The sequence below is a fragment of the Zootoca vivipara genome, chromosome 10, assembly GCF_963506605.1.
Source record: "Zootoca vivipara chromosome 10, rZooViv1.1, whole genome shotgun sequence".
Classification (NCBI taxonomy): Eukaryota; Metazoa; Chordata; class Lepidosauria; order Squamata; family Lacertidae; genus Zootoca; species Zootoca vivipara.
Genome location: NC_083285.1, coordinates 27,051,915 through 27,073,492, shown reverse-complemented (window position 1 = coordinate 27,073,492; position 21,578 = coordinate 27,051,915). Strand labels below are relative to the sequence as shown.

Here is a 21,578-nt window from a genome sequence, read left to right as displayed (position 1 = left end):
GTGATATATTGCTAGTAACAGTGTTATTAACTTTCAACAAAAATAATAATAACCGGACATATGGCAACCCTAGGGCCCAAAATAATATTTGACAGTTGGCATCCCTCTGCCTTGAGAGTCAATGGAAGAGTATGCCATTGGAGGAAAAAAGCATCTTCTGTGGCTGTAGAAATGAATATAGGTTTGATAGTATAGTTTCACATTTCATCAAGTTTCCCCATGCAAGGAGCTGGTGTATCCTTTACAGGGGAAAACCACGGTGATCCCAGGACAAATTCTTAGGAAGCTTACTAAATCAGCTTTAAGTTGCAAAGATACTGTAGACCAGGCATCCCCAAACTTTGGCCCTCCAGATGTTTTGGACTACAATTCCCATCATCCCTGACTACCGGTCCTCTTAGCTAAGGATCATGGGAGTTGTAGGCCAAAACATCTGGAGGGCCGCATTTTGGGGATGCCTGCTGTAGACAGATAGGTTCTCTTCCCTCCCACTTTCTAATCTGTTGCATGGAGCAACTACCGGTAAAAAGAGAGATGTCAGTTCAGAGGCCACTAGAATTGGCAGGTCAGGAGCATCCTAGGCCCCGAGATATCAGGGTCCAAAGCTGAGACCTAAGGGTGGTTCCTGGTGATGTCCTGAGCAGACCCTGGAGATGGAGGTTAATTGGAAGTGAGGAGCAGAAGAGGGCAGACTCCCCATGGCCATAGTTGTCAAATTTTCCCTTTTCTCGTGAGGAAGCCTATTCAGCATAAGGGAATTTCCCTTTAAAAAAGGGAGAACTTGACAGCTATGCCCATGGCATGTTTGTGTTATAACTTGCAGCCAGATCTTGCAGGGATGAAGCTTGCAAGCTGCATGCACAGTCTTCTTAAAAATTAAATTAAATTACAAGCAGTCACTCACTTGGAGATTCAGGCCCTTCACCTGTCCCCTGGAAGGGCCCAGGCAAACCTGGAGACTTCAGGGCAGACTGAGAGGTCTGGAAGTCCCATTGGCAACTACCTAGTTGTTGTATAAGATCATGGTGATGCTTCTTTTTTAATGCTACCAGCTGCAACATATACTCAGACACCTTTTTTTAATACTAATTCCGGAAGAGAAAATGAGGTTTTATTCTTAATTAGCTCAAGCTTTTGTGGAGGAGCCGTATGGATCTTAGCAAGGGAAATTGCTAAACCAATATGAGGTGTAAAGAGATCAGGCCTTTGGTAATTGTGGGCTCCTTTTCTGGTAAATTGGAGGGAATTGCCAGAGCTTGACCTGTTTTGGAAATGGGCAGCCCTCTTCTGAGGCCAGCTCTGTAGCAGTGGTCTGGGAGTAAGCCCAAAAATGTCACAGGGCTTTTGCTCTGGGAGATTTAAGAATGGGCGTTAAGCTCCCTGAAACAAGATGGAGAAACAAGTACAGAAAGGAATAAGAACTTTTAGCATGTGGTAGTCAGAAAAGCAGTCGCCATATCTGAACTTTCTGAAGGTGAGTGGAAATCCCCTCTCACAAAAAAGGCTTTATGAAAAGTGAGCCTTCATGTGAAATGACTAACGTTCACCTCAGTCGCTTGGAAATTTCTGGCAGCAGCAATGGCCTTGCGTATATTGAGGCGAGACAGACAGTTGGGCAAATTATTTTTTAAAAATGCTCTACATAAGCACAGAGGGCTCAAGAGAGATCGCAAACACATGACTTTGTGTCTTACGCTCGGTTCAAACCATGATCCCCCTGGTGCACAATGGATACTTTATCACCTCAGCAACCCTACATTTTTAATGGCATAAATTTAATAAAATGTCTTCAGGATTTATTGCCAATTTGCTACTTAACAAGGGTGCACAGTATTAGAAGGCTATATTGCATTGTTTACATAAAGGTTTTCATCTCATTTTCAGCAACCATTTAAATAGAAATGTTTAGTTTTCGGTAAGTGCTACCATTATGTTCCGTTGTATTCTCCTTCTGCACAAAAGCAAAGGTCATGAGTAGAATAATAAGTGTTTGAGGTTTCTAGGATTGCTTTGATGTAAACTCTATTTGCCACTGGTATTCTCCATTTACCACACATATCCCCTGAGAACAGCTTGCCTGCATAACGTATGAATTTGTTGTAAATAATAATACTTGGATTACATCATCTACAGAATATCAGGGTAAAAGAACAATATCACTTCCCCCACCCCATGTGAAATTTCCAGTTTGGTGGCATTTTTGGTTCATAATAAATTCCAGACAGCCTTTCATGGTATATCTAAAGTCTGCTGTAAAGTGATCCTATGGGCTATAAAGACTGCTGGAATTTTGTCACTGACTGCAAGGGGAAGCTTTTAAAACATTTAACTTTTTCTTTGTTGAAATAGTACACTGTTTTGAAACTAGCTTTATGAAAATGTATTTAAAGGCACAGATGTCTTTATAGTTAATTTAGATGCCAGCTGTATGAATGACTTTTTCCAGTCAAACTGTTTCTTTTTCTAGCTCAGCAACAAAAGCTATTTGTACATCAGGTTTATCTTACACTATAATTATCATTACTATTATCCTACATGTGTGTGCAGGGCACAGGGGAAATTATTTGTGTAACATAGTATCACACCTGTACAGGGTGTTTGAGTGATGAAAGCACTTCATATATACGGGCATCCTTGCCACAGTAACCATACATATACATACATTTATACATACACACAATATTTATTTACATCTTTATAATCTGCACTTTCGTGGAAATTATATCAAGATGGTATGCAACATAAAAAGCCACACCATTAAAATATCAATAAATTGACCCTCCAAGCGCCCCTATTTCCCAAGAACAGTACCGAATTCACTTCTGTTTCTGATTTGATCACAGAATGTCCCCGCTTATCCTTAGGACGCCCCTATTTTCATCAGAGAAATGTTGGAAGGTATGGAATTAATGTACCACCGAGGCAAAGAGGTACGTAAGTAACTATACAACCTTTAGAAGATATCTGAAGGCAGCCCTGTATAGGGAAGGTTTTTTTTTTAATGTTTTAATATATGTTGGAATCCTCCCAGAGTGGCTGGGGCAACCCAGTCAGATGGGTGGGGAATAATAATAATAATGATAATAATAATGAAATAGGACATCCCTATTTTCATTGGGAACATGTTGGAGGGTATGAAACTGTTTGGTTAAAAAGAGAAGGTTCTGATTGCCTACCCAAACCCTAAAATTTCCAAAAGGCATCTGAAATAAGCTATGAATAGTTCTTGCTCAACCTCAACTGGCAATGTTCCACAGGGCAGGATCTGCTACTCTAAAGACTTGGTCCCTGGTGGAGGCCAACTAAACCTTAGGGAGATGTGGAATGTACCTTAAGGTACTTGGGGCCCAGTTTGTGTAGTGCTTCATGAATTAACACAAGTACATATTAGCAAACTGGCAACCACATTTAAAATGTGTGACTGTATTTAATATGCAGCAGTTTTCCATTGTGAAACAATGGAATGCATTTGGGGACCACAGTGCCTGACTCCATTACATACGTAATAAAAGTGAAGCTGAGAGATTCAGGGTATATATTTCATTTCCTTTTATTGAGAGCCTATTATCATGAAGCATCAAAGCAAAAGTATTAAGAAGCTTCCTATTATCACTGGGATGAACTGTGTGTTTAAGACAGTGGGTGGAATTCAGCATTGTGCTATTACAAAATGTTCCATCTACGAAAGCATATTAGATTGCCAGATGGAACAATTGTGCAGGACTTCCGCCGATGGGGTTCATTAGGTGAATCTTGCCCTTTATTACACTTTGTTGATTTGGCATCTTCTGCTTGACTTGCTAGCAAAACAACTTCCCTGTGTTGTTGCATCAAATCAAGTGAATAAACAATAAATGATGTTATTAACAATTAAAGCAAACATGATCCTGTGGTGTCCACAGTTTGCAACACTAAAGATCTGAACTATCTAGCAGTGTCTCCTGAGGGTTTTTCTCTCTCAAGTTACAAAGGATCTTGGCCAAACTATTTACCAGCCCTTCCCAAGTTTTTCTTTAATTAAGCACCATGGTGATGTCTTTCAAAGTGCTATGCTTTGTTTTAGCAAACTCATATACTAAAAACCTCCTCTTAATTACTAATAACATTTAGGAAACCTTCTTAAAGAGGAAGCTCTCCTGAACAAAGGCACGTTTGGGAGATAGGATTTCAAAGCGGGAGATAGATAGCTTTTAGAAAGATTCAAAACTGAGACACGGATTGTAACGTATATGGGACTGAGAAGATTATGTGTCTTCTCAGTAATATAATAAGATGAAAGTTTTAGTTTATTGTACTCAATAAACTATCTTTCCCAAATTAAAATTGTATTTAAGTTATCTGGAGATGGAGAATGTGATGGTTTGATTTTCCTTATTTGTGACCATGGATATTGTTTGCTCCTAACTAAAATCAATACAATGTTTACATTGATCTAAAAGTTTGGGTTTCCCCCTTTCAAGTGTATTGTGCCATATTCAAGATTTATTTTGTGTTCAATGGGATTATTCCAGACTGAGCAGAAGAAAAATTTCTATGTCACTTTAATGTTTTTGTTTGCATACCAGTTAACAGGTGATTGTAAGTGGTCAAAATGTCAGAACCAAAAGATAAATTGCTTTGAATACTCCGGTGTGAGGGCATTGTATCTTCTTACTGCCTTGAAGCTGATCTTTAACAGACTTTCACAGTAACCAGTCAATTAGTTACTTTTACGTTGGAGATTTTCCACATATTTCCAAGGTCTATTAAGAAGTCTGCTATCAAGTAAGCCTTTGAAAATTATTTATTATTTTATGACTGCAAAGTATGGAAACATGATACTTTTAATGGAAAACTATAAATACTTAAAGCATCTATGCATAGCTGCCAAGTTATCCCTTTTTTTAAGGGATTTTCCCTTATGCTGAATAGGCTTCCTCGCGAGAAAAGGGAAAACTTGGCAGCTATGCATCTATGAAAGGGCTTTATGTTGGGCTTGTTGTGTCACAAGCTATGCGCACTTATGATCCCAGTGAATGGAAACTTCACTGATAAAGTCTGAATGATGAGGTCAGGATTTATAATGTGGCTCTTGCAGTATCTACGCTTCTGTCAGATACTATGGGTTGTGATATCTGGGAACATTTGCTTCTTCAAAATCTGCTTTCCGTCACCTCATTGCCCCTTTGGCTAATGAGAATATATCACAAGATGTGGAATTTCGTGTTTGCCTTCACCTTTGCATTCATTCCAATGAAAGTCCTAGGAATCTCGGGCGCTACCTGATATATATTTGATTATGGTGCATTTTGTCAGATTTGTTCATTTTTAATTCCAACTACTAAAAGACTTGTCACTTTACCCTCTTTGCTGTCCATTTCTGTATGCAGTAACAAAATGATTTGTGCATTTGGCAATGCCGTTGATGGCCTTTGTTTATTCAAGACAAGACACTGTCAGGATTGCACATCCCTGGGAGTATATAGAACCTTGAGCACATCCATAATTTAGAGCTTTGAGGATTGAAAGAGTAAAATTGATGTATGCAGATCCCCCTCCTTTTTTTTAGCATGAGGAAAATGTAGTGTTCAAGGTCAGTTTTTCCAGGTCAAGGATAATTACTAAAATGACTGGAAACAACTCTGAAGTTGTTAATGGAAAGCAGATAGAAAGAATATTGTGAATGCTTCCTGTGTTCCATAGAAAATGAAAAATTACTATATGTCTTTCTTAAACATATTTCCTTTGGAACACAAGAGATGCACCATATAACTTTATGTGTCTGCTAAGGAAAAATATTGGCTTCATATCAACTACTTTGTGTTACACCTATTTTCTAAGGAAAAAAATTCTGGCTTCAGTTAAGCCCACCCAACTCAGTAGTTGCTGGAGGACCTTTATTTTTAACACACCCTAATACTAAACATATTTACTTGGAAGTAAAGTCCAGTGATTTCAATGAAATGTTAATCTGTGCTGGAGGTTGCCAGTTTACTGCAGTCTTGATGCAATAAATATAAACGGAGCTTTCTCTTAAAACATTTAATGTTTATTTATGTATGAAAGGTTGCTATAAGAATACTGGATTTGTATTTTTTTTGGGGGGGGGGCCACGACCTGCAAAGAAATGAAGAGTGCAAACGAAATAATCCCAGCTCATATTTACCCTTTTGTTCTGGAATTTTCCAGATTTCTTTCACTTTAGTTTTTTTCATTCATTGCATTGTCTTGTGCCGTTCCGAGTCCATGTGGACAAATAATGTGCTGTTACTGCTGTTGTCAGTGGGAAGCGGGTTTGATCCTACAGAACCAACTTGACACATTTTCCCTCCCTCCAACTTCCTCCCCTGCTCTTGTCTTTAAGGGAAAACAAAGCAGGGTGTTGGGGGGAAGCCACACCAAATTTTATGCACAAATGACCATGCTTGTGGGATGGCGCACACATTTGCTTGTGTAAAATAAAAGGAAAGTGTGCTTTCAAACACCAAACACTTGCCACACGATTACACACAATTAGAGATGTGTGCTACCTAATTGTGTAATGGGGAATATTATACAGTACATGTGCCTTAGGAACTTCCAACTTTTAAAAATGCACTTGCTGTAAAATACTGTGGTGCATAGCAGAGAAAAGTGTTTTTAAATAAGTGAGATACAGCACAATGCTCCATATAATGTGGATCCTATGTGGCAATTCCATTTGCAAAGAATTCCAATACAGGAATGCCTTACGAATGAGAGTAGATTTAGTGTAGTTTCTTAAAGCAATTTATCCACCATCTCCTTCAAAAACATGCTTCAACATGTAGCTACCATGATACAATGAAATGCATGGTGGCGGGGGTGGCCTAGACCATGGTCTGATCTGTGGATATATCAAAACTCTTGTTTGCTGTGTGTGCTGGGTCAAAGCAGCTGTACGGCCAAAGTTGCTGAATAAATATACAGAAGTGTGTTTATACTTTTTTTAAGCTCACCATAGTATGGCTATATCTCCTAGGAATATTTTGATATGAATCTTTCATGTATGACCCATGTTGCTTGAACAAAGATAACTGGCATGCATTCTTTTCTTTTCTTTTCTTTTCTTACAAACTTGGTTCATGGGGACCAAACTTTATTGCTTATTTCATGGAGCTGTGACAAAACACTAGGAATCAAACAACATGGGGATTACAGCGGCTATTATGTTTATTGTGCTGAACAGACGGTGATAATCCATTAAAAGAACATGTTCAACAAGCAAGCAATTCAAAGTACAGTCGTAGTCAGAAACTCTATATGAATAACAAAGCGAAGAGTTAGGAGACAGGCAAGGAAAACAGGAAAAAGTAAACTGTAGTTATACATCTTGATACTTTTTTTCTGCAAGTACATCCATCTTGCAGAAATGGCAGAAAGGTTAATGTCCAGTCTTATTTAGCTGTGACCAATGACAGCAAAGAACAGTCCTATAAAATTTATCTCCCACAAAAATAAACTATATATATATAAATTTTTATGATGATCTTTCTGTTTCAGTGGTCACAAGCAGTTTTTTTTTAAGTCTGAAAAATGAGGTATAGAAGACCCTGAGAGGTAGTAATGTATTTTGATTGTTCTACAATATTACAGAAAATATAAAATTTTATTTCATCAGAGCTGTAAAGTCCCTTGGAGTTTGATATCTGACCCACATATACTGATAACATTTGTTTCGTCTCATGCTGTTACACAAACCCAGATGCTCCAGAAATATACCATGCTGCCAAGAGCTACCTAATTCCCTTCAATGAGTCTCTCTAATGCATTTCTCCATGGGGGTTTCCCATTTTGTGTTCACAACACTCTCTAAAACTGAAGAGAAATTCTCCCCTCCTGAATTGAATACGGGTGCACCTTGGACACTTATAAGAGTTTTGGAGTGTGGCCTGTGTGCATCTTAAAACTCCATGATATAAGTAATAAAGCATGTTATCAAGTCCTGACCCAGTGCCTCTATTAATTAGGTAATTTCTTCAAACAGTAACCCACTGTGCCTCATGGGGTGCTGCTCTAGAGCGCCTTGCAATCTTTTTGGAAAAGGTGGAGGGCTTTTCAGGGGGCTAAAATGCCTCCCATGCATAGTCACTGTGCTCTGTGCTTTTGATCCCGGGCAACAGCTTGAATAGACATGACTAGGGCCCATAAGGCAGTTTGGTAACGCAAGGATGCCAATTCCACCGCTACCCTGCCGCTAATTTCATTCTTGGTGATCCACAGCAAGAAGTCCCTTGGTGAGGCGCTTGTCTTAATGTTCTCTACTGTGAGGCAGCCAGGAAGTAGTTTTCCTTAGTTGCATTTGGCTAAGTACTTGAGTCATACTGAAGAAAGCCTTCCTGAGAAACTACCCCTGGCCCAAATAGTAAAACCATGCATAGCTGCCAAGTTTTCCCTTTTCTCGCGAGGAAGCCTATTCAGCATAAGGGAATTTCCCTTAAAAAAAGGGAGAACTTGGCAGCTATGAAACCATGTTAACAAGTAGACATACCGGCTGTGTGAGAGACATAGAAAGGGAGAAAGAGAAAGAGAAAGAGGTATTAAACTCTACATAAGAAGCATTTAAAATAAATCTGGTTGACACATATTTTTTTTAAAAAAAATCACATTTGTGAAAAATACATGGAAGATACTTGAAAAGTATTCACATACAATCTACTAGTTTTTTAAAACACACGCACATATTTGTGATTGCATTATGCAAAAAGCTGAGCTTGTTGCCTCCCACCTACAAAGATTCAAGTTTCTTTGAAGGGTTGTTTTTAATAGGAAAGGTAATTAATGCATTCATTTCCCACAAAGTTCATTTACAAAAAAAAATAGTTTTGATCAGGGATTTGTTGCAGTCCTAAATGTTTCAATCTTCTCAAAAACTAATGCTGAAAGAAACAACAAGTTCATTCCATTTATAGTCTGGAGGTAGGTCTTTGTCAATCAACTAGTCCATTTCCTTAAAAAAATTATTTGAGGTACAAACTTGGACAGTAATATTTAAACATTGCGGTTAATTATTATTTTTTTCTGTCATGTAGTGTTATCGAAGAAAATTATCCTTACAAACCTTATGAGCAATTCGGTACAAAAATATATTCAAGTTAATGGTATATTACATAGAAATTTAGCAGAGTAAAGGCATAAAAAGAGGGGGGGGGAATGGTTATGCTGAAAAACACTAAAAGTATTGTCTCCTTGGCTGCAATTAGGTGACAAAAGTAGAAATAAGGGGGAAATGCAGAAATTAATGTTTACCTACCCAATAATAATAATCTGCATTGTATGATTATAGCAGCAAATGTTTATATGACTGTTGAGTTAATGGTAAATATCAGAGGTAGTATTGGAAAATGGGGTAATATTGCATTTGTGGCTAAAAAGTGCTGCTTTGAGTGAAAAAGGTGGAGACATGTAACTGGGTTAAAGCTGCCCAGCAAACCATCCTATGTCAAGGTATATTGCTGAAAAGTAATAACAAGCTCACTTGAGGTACACGGTGTTGGCTGTTGCATTGAGATGTGTGATTTAAGAACAGAGATCCATCTGTTTAGAAACAATAGAACGGGACCGACAGTAGTGAGTTAAGTCAAACAAAGAATTTGACTCTTTGCCCTCAGTTCCAGTTTATGACCATGATTCAGAACAATTCTGAGGTACTGTTTTAAATTCGAAGTTTAGCTGTTAAATGTCTGCTGTGAGAGAGGGTCTGCTGTCAACACTTTGCCAGCAACAGAGGCTTCCCAGAAAGCACAGTCTACCTGAAGAGATGTCAATATGTTCCCACAGAGGTGTGCTGTTGAGTTCGGTTGAGTACTACTTCTGCAGATATATGTGTATTAGTGAATATACAATGTATCTTTGTCATTTTTTTCCCTTTCGCAAAGTAAAAGTACCTTTTTTTCTTGTGGCTTTCTTTCCTGAATATCAGCTGAATTAAGTGAAAAAATATCAGCCATCAATGTATCTTGAAATACCAGTAATGTTAAAAAAAATAAAAATCAATCAAGCACAAATCTAGAACAAGGCTATAAAAAGAGTAGTATCTAATCCTTATCTTTGGTGTTCTAAACAGGGAAATTACTAAGCTAGGGGAGTGGGTTGTCAGAGGTGTTGTAAGGACTGGTGTCAAACACCAAGGCCTTCCTATTTGAATGCCCATTATAATTAATATTTTACAAAAGTCTTATTTATATGCAGTGCAGTGAATGACTTAAAACCCGGTTCAGAGATTTACTGACCCATTCACCCTTACTTAGCAGCTCAAACAAACTATTAGTAGGTTAAAGCAAAATAAAATAGAAAACAGTAATTAAATGTTGCATCATTAATCTGTGTCCCCCTGTATTACAGCAGTTTCACTAAAAACCGGGGCAGTGAAGGGATTACAACAAAGGTGATTAATAAGTCCTTTTTAAGGTTATGTGATTCCCCCCCTCCCCGTCCCCCCTCAGGCCAAAGTGGAAAGATTGTGGCAACAGAAGCAAGTGGTCAAGGCAGTGTCTTCTCCCTTCAAAAGACCCAACTGCTGATGAGGTAGAAATTGCAATGGGTGGTCTTCTAATCATCTTCTGCAGATTCTTGTGAGGATGTCTCTTCAGTCTGTTCCTGAAATGTGCAACCAAAATGGCAAATTAGTGGTGCAAATATTAATGATGCTTCTAGGTTCAAAACTATTCAACAGAGTCCATTTACATGAGGGAGAGGAGGGCATTCTCAGCAGGAGACCCATTGGTGGAATTCAATTCCAAATAAGGTGCAAATGGCTTAACCTCTGCAGGTCTTCAAACAGGCATCAAATATATACTGATTCCAAGTTTCTTTCCCTTCTATAATATATATCGTGGTTCTTTTGTCTGAATTGGTGCTGAATGGGATTCAATTATTTGACCTGATTTTAATGAAATTATATTGAGTTGAGTACTGCTCTTATTGTTCTTTTATTGCTGTGGTGTCCCACAGATGTTCTTACAGTTATTTGTGCTAGTATTTTAGATGTTTTGATGGTATACATTGTATTTTTATATGTCGGAAGCCACCTCGTGATGGTTTGGGGCTAAAAAGTACCCTAAAAGTACCGGTACACTGTTTATAAAACACAGCCACATTCCACCAAAAACTATTGGTATACCCTGTCGTGGTGTTTTTTTTTAAAATTGTGGCAAATACTACAAGTACGGTAATACTGCAACTGTGGGAATCACACCAAAGTGTGCCAGGGAGACATGCCTTCATATGGTACATATGTGCCTTTAAAAAACTGCATGGAGAAAAATAGATGACAAGAAATGCAAACTATTCCAGCTTTCAGATGGGGGAGAAGGCAAGTGCTTCTTCTAAAGGCTGTGAATCTAATGTGAATGGTTCTTTTGTTATTCGTCCTGTCTCCCAGACTTTTCAGTGCACAACCATACTTTATAGTTGCTTATCTCATTTATCCACCCAGCCAACAATCCTGGGAAGCAGGTTAGGCTTCGAAATGGAAACCTGAGCAAGGCCACCCAACAAGCTTTACAGCTGAGTGCGGAATTGAACTTTGGCCTCCCACATCCTAACCTATCACAATATACACTATACCACAATAGTCCCACTCAGCCATTATTGAGATTTTGTTAAACCAAGTGCCACTATGGCACTCCATCTGAAGCCTAAAAAGGGTGTTAAAGACAACATTGTTTTGAAAGTCAATGTCTAAAATCTGCGTTAACCACACGAAACAAAAACCCGACATAGCTTCATTTTGCTCGCTCTCTCTCTCTCTCTCTCTCTCTCTCTCTCTCTCTCTCTCTCTCTCTCTCTCTCTCTCTCTCTCAGCAGCCAGAGTCCTCCCGTTCCCTTTGGTCTTAAAATATGTAGGGGCCATCTCCTGACCTTGCTGTACTTCGCCATCCTTTTTACACTCCTTATTCAATTAATGTGCAGCAGTACCTTTCAGGATATGGGTGGTAAACTGGAGACAATAAACATTGCTGATAAAAGGGGGCCTGTGAGCGAGAAGTTGATTTTTATCAAATGCTGCACATCATCTTGTAAGACAGCATGTGAAAAAGATCTAGGGCGAATAGGTAAACATTTACCCGTACAGCAAACTGAGACCTTTTAAGAATGACCAGCTTATAACAGTCTTCATACTTTAATAGATTTGATTTTCCACATGGCTTCATTTTGTCTGGGTGGCTAACTGACACAATTTATAACTCTCTTCCTTTCCCAGGCCACTGCCGTACACCATTCAGCAAAGCATGCCTTACAGCTTGTCTGCATTATGTGACCAAACTTCCATTCATTAGTGTTTGAAACACTTCAGCTGTGAAGGGCATCTTAAATGCTACCATGTGTGACACTACTGCACAAGAGCAGCATGCAGAGGAAAGAAACAACGCTAGGCTTTAATCATAGGCCACTGCTTACTGCAATCCTTTCCCCCACCCCTCAAAAGGTTTCAAACATCCACCCCCCCAAAAAAGGCTTGAAAAAGCTGTAAATCCAGGGAATAAACACAAGTACAAATGAATGGATGACAGCTTAAAAAATATAACCATAGCAGCATCAAGCCATGAGATTTCACACTGGTTTTGTTTAGTCTGCTCTGGGTTATGTGGGAAATGGGGAAAGCATGAAACAAAAAAGAAAAAGGGGGGAAGCCCCCCTGCTAAAAACTGTGGGCCTCAAATATTTAAGCCAGTAGGTTTATACCTCTTGACTAGGAAACAGGCCATGACCCTGAGATAGTCTCTGGAGAACGAAGCACAAAGAAAGATGTAGCATGATCAAAGCCACGGGCAGACGAGAGAGAGAGAAGCCAAGTGTCTGCTAACCCCTGACCTTATCTTTTCAATTAATATTTAAATTACAAAAAAGGCAGTAACCTATCGCACAAATACAGTTCCATTCATCACAATCACTCATTTCCAGCCACCGTCCTGTTTCTCCATTGCGCAACAATACGTAAGCTGCTGCTGAGGTAAACTTTACACAGCCCCCTGCTAGTAATTGTTTACTGTCAAAACTCCTTTCCCAGCCTGTGCAGAATGGTGGGGACACGTTACAAATATTTCATTGTCACATTTTCTCTCTCTCTTGCATCAACCCTGTTTTGTGGTTCAGGCTGAAAGACAGTGACTTGTCCAAAACAGCGAGACAGAGTGTGCTCCTTGCCTGGTCAGGCCCATAATCCCACTGCTCATATCTTAAAGCAAGTTACTGTGGTGCATTCACAAAGGAAGTTGCCAGGGAGCTCCATTGTATGATTCCGCCCCTGCTTTAGCAGCTGAGGTGTTTGCAGTGGTTTCTGGCATCCTAAGTAAAATTGGCATCCTTTGCTTGCCAAATGAAGCGGAGTCATCCAGGTATGGCTCACTTGCTATTAAACACCTCCAAACACAGGGATAAAGGAAACATATGAAACAGACATTTATCTGCCGTTCTAAAGGGCTTTTGGGGTCCCAGTTGTGGTTGTTGCTGGCCCAACCCGCCTACTGCACCTTGTGTGCAGTACGTAAAATGCTGCAATGGAGACTCGGCGACTCCATTCATCTAATCAGTGTTTTTTGTGATGATACTCACTGGTACAGAGTACAACCGCCATCCTTTTCTTTGCTGTTCATGGCAGCCGTTTTGTCCCTACACCCATGACACTTGTGACAAGATATGAGTAGTGTTGGAAACTGAGATATGAAAGTTAGGAGCTAAAAGGGCACCTTAAACCTAGGTTATGGATGCAACAACTAGGCACACTTTTTTATAAGAAAGAATACATAGCTGAAGATGAACGAACTGCGGCTAAAATAATACAGTATGTTCATTTTTCACATGGTCTGGTCCTTTTCCTGACCACCCCCCTTCTCCAGTCTTCAGAGAGTAGCTGGAAGTGGGGAGGCAGAAAAAGGCCCTCCTCTCCTTTCACTCTGCAGTTTTAATCTGAAATCTTAGCCTCGGTACTGTGCCCAGAGCTCAGAAACTGCTCACACTAATGAAGTTCCCCGTCGCAAAATGCACCTAGAACAATGGGAGTTTCGAACACTGGATATGAGTACTGGCACCTCATTACTGGTGCTGTATCTAAGCAAGAGACCTCTGTGTTGCACAAGCATGAAGAGATATGTGAAACATCCTGGTGGGAAACGTCAATAATTCACAGCTCCTTGAGGTCATAACTGTAGCTGCTTTTCCACAAAGATGCCAGAAACTGTTTTGCTGTAAACGATGACCCTAGATCACATTTTATTTGCTGCTACAGAATGTGTACAATTTCAAATCCAGCATGGGCAATCCATGTGTGGAAGCTGTCATCTGCAGATAACTCTTCTGCCCTGGGTCCTACGTGCTCCAAGAGGTGCTGTCTTACCTTCCAAGTTCCGGACTGCAGAATCCGGGACCGGCAGCCGTGTGACACCGGACGTTGCGGCGACGTAACTTCCGGTGTCGCTTTGCCCTTCTATGGGCACAAAAAATGGCCACCGCCAGCTTCAAAAGTAGCTTCTACGCATGACCGGAAGTGCATCGACGCAACTTCCGGTGTCGGGCCGCCCATCTATGGGCACCAAAATGGCTGCCGCTGACACCGGAAGTCACATCTACGCACTTCCGGTCATGTGTAGATGCGACTTTTGAAGCCGGCGGCAGCCATTTTTTGTGCCCATAGAAGGGCAAATTAGGTGAAAAAAATGGCCGCCGGCAGGAGAAAATAATGGAGAAAAACAGGAGACGAAGTGATATGGGGGACCACCGGGAAAAGGTAAGTAAAAACGGGGGTTTCCCGGGGGAAACGGGAGACTTGGCAGCTATGGGTGCTGTATATATGGGAATAATTTATCTGTATTCCTCAGCAAAGCAATGTGATTGTAGGTGGTTATGAAAATATTTACACTGTGCCTCTTCAAACAGGAGACATCATCCACTTGCTTCAGTGACAAGCATTTGCTTACTGCAACATCAACAGCAACATAAAAGGCAAATAAATTTCATACCAATACCTCTGAATCTCAGGGTTTTCTGACTTTACAGAGATTTGCTTAGAAAACATTCTCAGTGGCTGTTTCATCCACTGAAATGGACCTGTCACTATGGTCAGATTATAGTGATGCAGCTGAAGCAATTGCGCCTGAGCCCATGCCAGATGTATCCAAAATTAATGGACTTTAGTCAGTCATGGCCATTAATTTCAATGTTTTACTTTGTGTAGAACTAGTATTGGATACAATCCCCAGACTGAGCTTTCATTAAAAACAAAACACAAAAAACCCCTAGGCCTCCTATAAGGGAAGTTATTGAGCAGGCAATGTTTCAGTGATTCTGTGGGATGTGCCAGCCAGTTTGCGCCCACATTTCCATGATTTTAATCAATAATTGAAGTCAGAGCTGTGACTGACAAGTGAGTTGCTTGGACACCAGGATGTAGGAATCCCTGGGTTCCTAAGAGCTGCTGTTTTACCCTCCCCTTTCATGCACTTTTGTTTCTTGTTTCTCTCCATTTTTCTAGCCTTTAGAATCTCTGTAGTTTGCCCCTCTTGTTTCTTGGACAGCAAAGTCCAATTTGTTTCCATGTAGGTTAATCTGAGATCAGATGCTACTACATAATATGTATATCTACTCAGAAGTACATATTTTATGTTTATTAGGGCTTACTCCAAGGTAAGTGGGTACGCGGTCTTACAGCATTGGATTTCTTTTAAGAGGCAAAGATTCATTGTCAGGGACTCAGCGTCAATGCAAATCAAGCAGAACTTACTTAAATATAGTTGGCCCACTATGTTTAAAGTTATTTTATAAATGAGTGGTATAAAATACAACAATATTGGTAAGATAAATTCTTATTAATAAAATAAAAATGATTCCACAACATTTAAAATTTAAGGGAATTTATTCTCCAACATCCTGTGGGTTATTTCATTGGTTTTGCTGTTGAGGCAGAAAGTGGGAGCAGGTATTTTTTTGAGGCAGGGGAATAGTGATTGACTCTATGCTTTTCCATACTCTTTTACATGTAAAAAGAATTTTTTTAAAACAAAAACAAAAACCAGGACAGTCTCCCATCACAAGTGGCTATAGACCTAAGATAACTCATCTTTGGAACACATTCCCTGTGCATCTGGGAGTTAGCTGTACTAATTGAGGGGGTGCACAGAAAAATGTGGTTCGGGAACTAAAATTTGATGCCTGTGGCACAAGAATGAAGTCCCTTTTTGCAGCTACTTTATACCTCCTCCAGTATCTTCACAACAGCAGGTGGGCTATGCTTGGAACAGGTGACCGGCTTAAAGCAGGAAGTGAGCAGACAAGAAACCCTAGAGCAGGGATCCCCAAACTAAGGCCCGGGGGCCGGATGCGGCTCAATCACCTTCTAAATCCGGCCCGCGGATGGTCCAGGAATCGCCATGTTTTTACATGAGTAGAATGTGTCCTTTTATTTAAAATGCATCTCTGGGTTATTTGTGGGGCATAGGAATTCATTCATTTTTTATATAAAAAAATAGTCCACACACCCCAGGTCTGAGGGACAGTGAACCAGCCCCCTGTTGAAAAAGTTTGCTGACCCCTGCCCTAGAGAGACACTGCCTGTTGCCTGGTGGACCAGAGGCCTAACTTGATACTGTATGAAGCAGATTCTTCTGTTCCTATAAACAGGAAGTATGTCTTCCTGGATGAAGAGAACTAGGAATGGGCAGCACTAGAAAGGGAAAGGGAAAGGGAAAGAGAAAGAGCAACAAAATTTTAGCTACAGTCCAATCCTGTGCACGTTAGGAAGTCCAATTGAATTCAGTGGCTAACATCCATGTAAATGTACACAGGAATTAGAACTTTGTTTACATCATACTCTTGTCTTTCAGGGAAAGGAGAAGCTGCCATTAAACCCATTCCCAATTAGTCACAGAATCATAGAGTGGGAGAGCTGGAACAGGACCCCCAATGCAGGAAGTGCAGGTGAAGAATCCTTGGCAGGTGCCCACCCAACCTCTGCTTAGAAAGCTCCAGTGGAGGAGAGTCTGCCAGCTTCCGAGGTTGTCTCTTCCATTCTTGAATGGCTGTTACCATCCTTCCTGATATTATGTGAGAATAACCTTTCTTGCAATTTGAATCCGTTCCTTCAACCTGCAGAAAGCAAGCTTGCTCCACCTTCCACATGACAGCCCTTCAGATATTTAAAGATGGCTGCCATCCATTTGGTCTTTAGCTGCTGCAACCTTCTTTGCATTGATATCTGTGATGGATGAGGGCCGGGCACAAATGAGAAGACCAGGGCACAGTGGCAGCAGCAGATGCTTCTCATTTTCCCTCCCAGAAGGGTGCATGAGAGCAAAGGTAAAGAAGGAAGGTTACAATCCTATGTACAATTAAACGAGAGTAAGACATATTGAACTTCCAAGTACAGTGGTACCTTGGTTTACAAACAGTCCTGTTTACAAACTATTCAGTTTATGAACTCTGCAAAACCGGAAGTAGTGTTCCAGTTTGCGAACTTTACCTAGGTCTATGAACGAAATCCGAATGGTGGAAGGGTACCGGCGGCAGGAGGCCTCATTAGGGAAAGTGTGCCTTGGTTTAAGAATGGATTTGGTTTAAGAACAGACTTCAGGAACGGATTAAGTTTGTAAACCAAGGTACCACAGTACACATGGCTACGATCAACTCTGCTGCGTTGCGTATGCGAGAGAGCAAAGAGACATGTATACCAGCCAAAACGCTAGCTGTAGGCCTCTAGTCAAATGTGAAAACAGCAGCTTTGAAGTTACACGAAAGTCGAAAGCCAAGAGCTGTGCACACCTCATTAAGACCTAACTATGTGGGAAGGCAAAGCTGCTGCTTCCTGGTCAAGCGTGCTTACCCTTTGGAAAGGGGGCTTCAGGAAGGTAAGATAAAAGAGCCTTTCAAAGTGGAAGTGCATAGTGACATTTTTATGAGCGCCAGTCAAGGAGGGTTCCAAGCACTGAACAGCTCACAGCCATATACATAGCAGCCCACTTCACAAAGAAAAATGAAGTCCCAACTATACAAGGGGTTTAACAAGCACATTCTTCAGTGGGCGCAATATCTGAATTGGAGAGAGAGAGAGAGAGAGAGAGAGAGAGAGAGAGAGCAATTTTTCCTGGTTTTCCCTTGACCTCCCCTTTGATTACATGAACGAAAGTTCAGCAAGTACGGCTATAGCTTCCTTGAGGAATGCTCAGAATTTTTTTTTATCAGAGGAATAGGACTGGGGCTTGTGATATAGCTCAAAAGGGTTCAAATAAGGCACAGCTGATGGCAATGTCTGAGACAGCACATATCCTACAGAATGCCTTGCTAAGCGGGGTGCACTGTACGCCACTACATGGTTTAAGTGGGCTGGCAAAGAATCTGTGTTTGCCTGATTATATTCTTTGTCTACTGCTTGACTGTGCCGGAATTATTACTGTGGATTTTTGGTTTCATGATGTGACTTAATTGCAGATTATTTCGATGGAAAGACAGGGATGTATTGTACAGCAAGAACAATCTAGTTTCCTTGTAAGATTAAATAACAACTTGTCTAAAACACAGGGTATGTCTCTGGCCTGATCTTTGTAGAGGGCACAGTTATGGCCCTATGCTAAGGAGTGTCAGCTGAACCGTATTCCGCCTTTATAATGAGAAATGGTAGCAGTAGATTCTAAGGGATATAGATTGAAAATGGCTGCACTCATTGACCTGAAACTTAGTGTAAGGGAGGGAGTGTAGGAGAGGAAGTTGTGAGGAGAGCTCATGCCAAATTTAGTGTAGAAATAATAAGATATGGCTTTCTTTGAATAAGTTAAATATTTGATGAGAGACTCCTGGCATATTGACAGGTATTGTGAGTTTTTCTGCCATAGGCTTTGTTGGGGTGTTTTTTCTGGAAAGATTCCTCTTGTGTGTTTGGGGAAACAGGTTGTTTGTCTTAGGTCAGGGGTAATGTTTTTATTATGTGCTTTTTCACATGCATTGCTTAAATAATAATAATAATAATAATAATAATAATAATAATAATAATAATAAATGCATTTTTCCGAGCAATGTAAGGAAATATATGCTTATCCAGTTATTGCTAGGCAACAGTTTCTGCCTAATCATGGCTACTGATTATAGACCAGGATTCCTCAATCTCGGCCCTCCAGATGTTTTGAGACTACAATTCCCATCATCCCTGACCACTGATCTTGCTAGCTAGGGATCATGGGAGTTGTAGGCCAAAAAAATCTGGAGGGCCAAGGTTGAGAAAGCCTGGTATAGACACTTGCTGCTGTTAGGCAAGATTCCCACAGACCACGCCTCAGCCTTGAAGAGTTTAAGTAGGCCAGGAGATTAGCTATGAAAGGAGAAGGGGAAAGAAATTATAGGAAATGAGTAAAAATAGTTAATAAGTATGTGAGAGTTTGTACCTCTGAAGTACCCAGCAGTTGGGCTACTGACAGGTGGCTTTAGAGCCTTCAGAAAAAGGGGAGGAGATTTAGGGGGCAACTGTATGGCTACGTGTGTTTAATCTTGCAATTACCATTATAAAAACCTTCGTTTTTGAAACCCCCTTTCACATAATTGGTCAAATGACAGATTTACACGCATATTGTTTTTATGCTTCAGAAGTGATAAAAATAAAGTATGTCCTGTTGTGTGTGTGTTTTTTAAAAGTTTCGCTTTGATAATCTTCATGATGCGTCCCTAAAAATAACTATTTCCTTTGTATTATTTTACAATATAATCACCCATATGACACTCTGGCGAAGGATACAGCTGTTGCAAACTGCTTGCAAATTAGGAAACTGGCTTGTTTTTCCTCTATTTAGCAATTTAAGCATAAAAGTACAACAGATTTTACTAGAAATGCCAACTTTGTGTTGTCAAATTTATATACCCTTTAATCCTCAGACAGGCCTATCAAAGGGCAGTAGCTGAAAGGGCACAATAAACATTCTGTCTTTAAACATAGCATACCTAACTTTTCTGCAAGATATGTTTAAACTTAACTGGTGGCTTGCATGTAGATCTGGCAACCTTTTCTAAAACAAGTTCACTGCAGGAGTTCTCTCAGTAGCTATAATTCATTTCACAGCTATCATGTGGACATACACATATCTTATGATTTAAGAGTCCGTATTAATACTGAGAGAATATCATTTCACAGTGTAACCTGCTCTTGCATTCTCCAGCTGCAAAATGGAAAATCCTCTGGGTTCTTTAACTGTCTGAAGATACTGTTGAATTTTACATAGTGTCTTCATGGCTCTAAGCTAGAAAGCATCTGTCCCTAAAGTAAGATTTAGTGAATGTATTTGCCCTGCAGTGTGTTTGAAAGCTGGAAGATAATGACATTTATAGAACTGTAGTAAAAAAAGGGGGAGGGGGACACTACCTTAGACTCTTCTGTATTTTGCACAATATTCTAAAGAAAACTGGTGGTATTATTTGAGATGAAAATACGAGATAGGAGCTTGGTTTAAAACAACAACAACAAAAAACTAAACGGGACATCTTTGAAAACACAGATCTAGAAGTTCAAACCAGTATACAACAAAATGTTCCATACACAAAAGCATACCTTTCAACTTATGTCAAAATAAAGTGTTTCAGATGCATGATCATTAATAAATAAAAATAATACAACTGGAAACTGCAACAGTGTGTTACTGTGTGTGCATTGGGCAGGCAGGGTGGGGGCAACAAGGAGCTCACACAATGATCTTTGGTATCAGAACTGGAATGCTAAAAGCAGGTAACCTCTTGTTCCAGAGGGCACGAAACACTACAACTGGATTTTGCATGCTGCATTGTAGGGGAGAGTTACAGAGTGGTCTGTATCGGAGTTGTGTTTAGGAGTCTGGTGGTGTAAGCAAAAATTATTCCACACCACCACTGGTATAAACTGGGTACTGGGGGGGATGTGATTCTGTGGTTTGCCTCAGGTGCCAAAATATTTTGGTCTGGCCCTGCTCTGAACACTCCTCAAGTGCTTTTGCCCGGCTGCTTTTGCCTGGCTGGAATGTATCCCAGAACTGTGATGACCCCTCATGTTTATAGTGTGTGCACAAACAGAAACCTAGGATTTTTACATGGCTTGAATGTAGCCTATTACTGTATCTGCAGCCTATTACCTTCCTCTGCCCGCTCTTTGCCTTTGGTTCCACCCAGCAATGGCATGCAGCCCCCTGAGAGCTCGTCACAAGGGAACATGGCTCTGGGACTGAAAAATGTTTCTCACACCTGGCCTAGAGTAGCCAAAGCTGCTGGTCCAAACTACAACTAAACACTTTGGTACTACAAGGCTTGGGCTTAATATTTCCAAATCCCATTGCGGGGAGATTTCTACCTTAATCCAGAAAGCTGTCTGGAAAAACCATCTGCAAGGCTATTTTGAAGGAAACAGATGGAAAAGGAAGTGATTCCTCTGAATGTAGTATAAGATTTACATTATCCTCCATGAACTTCCATGTAGTCCCTATGTTTATATTTTATCATTATTTCCTTAGACAGCTCAGATTAGGAAGCCTGCATGAGCTCATGTTCTTGTTAATTTTGAGCCTGAACTATTTGCTTTTATAGATTATTTCGGTCAAGTAAAATAAAAGGGAGTAGAAAGGCAAAGAGACACAAGACTGAAC

The 21,578-nt window shown here is 40.2% G+C and overlaps 1 protein-coding gene across 3 annotated transcripts in view; it reads right to left on the bottom strand.

The window, feature by feature from the left end:
- Positions 1–7,148: 7,148 nt before the first annotated feature.
- HMGA2 (high mobility group AT-hook 2) overlaps positions 7,149–21,578 on the bottom strand; it is a 135,254-nt gene continuing 120,824 nt past the window's right edge. For all 3 annotated transcript variants that reach the window (XM_035128506.2, XM_060279639.1, XM_035128509.2), the window contains one exon: positions 7,149–10,596. In XM_035128506.2, coding sequence (XP_034984397.1) covers positions 10,586–10,596 — 11 coding nt within the window. In that variant the 3' untranslated portion in view covers positions 7,149–10,585. The remainder of the gene's footprint in view (positions 10,597–21,578) is intronic.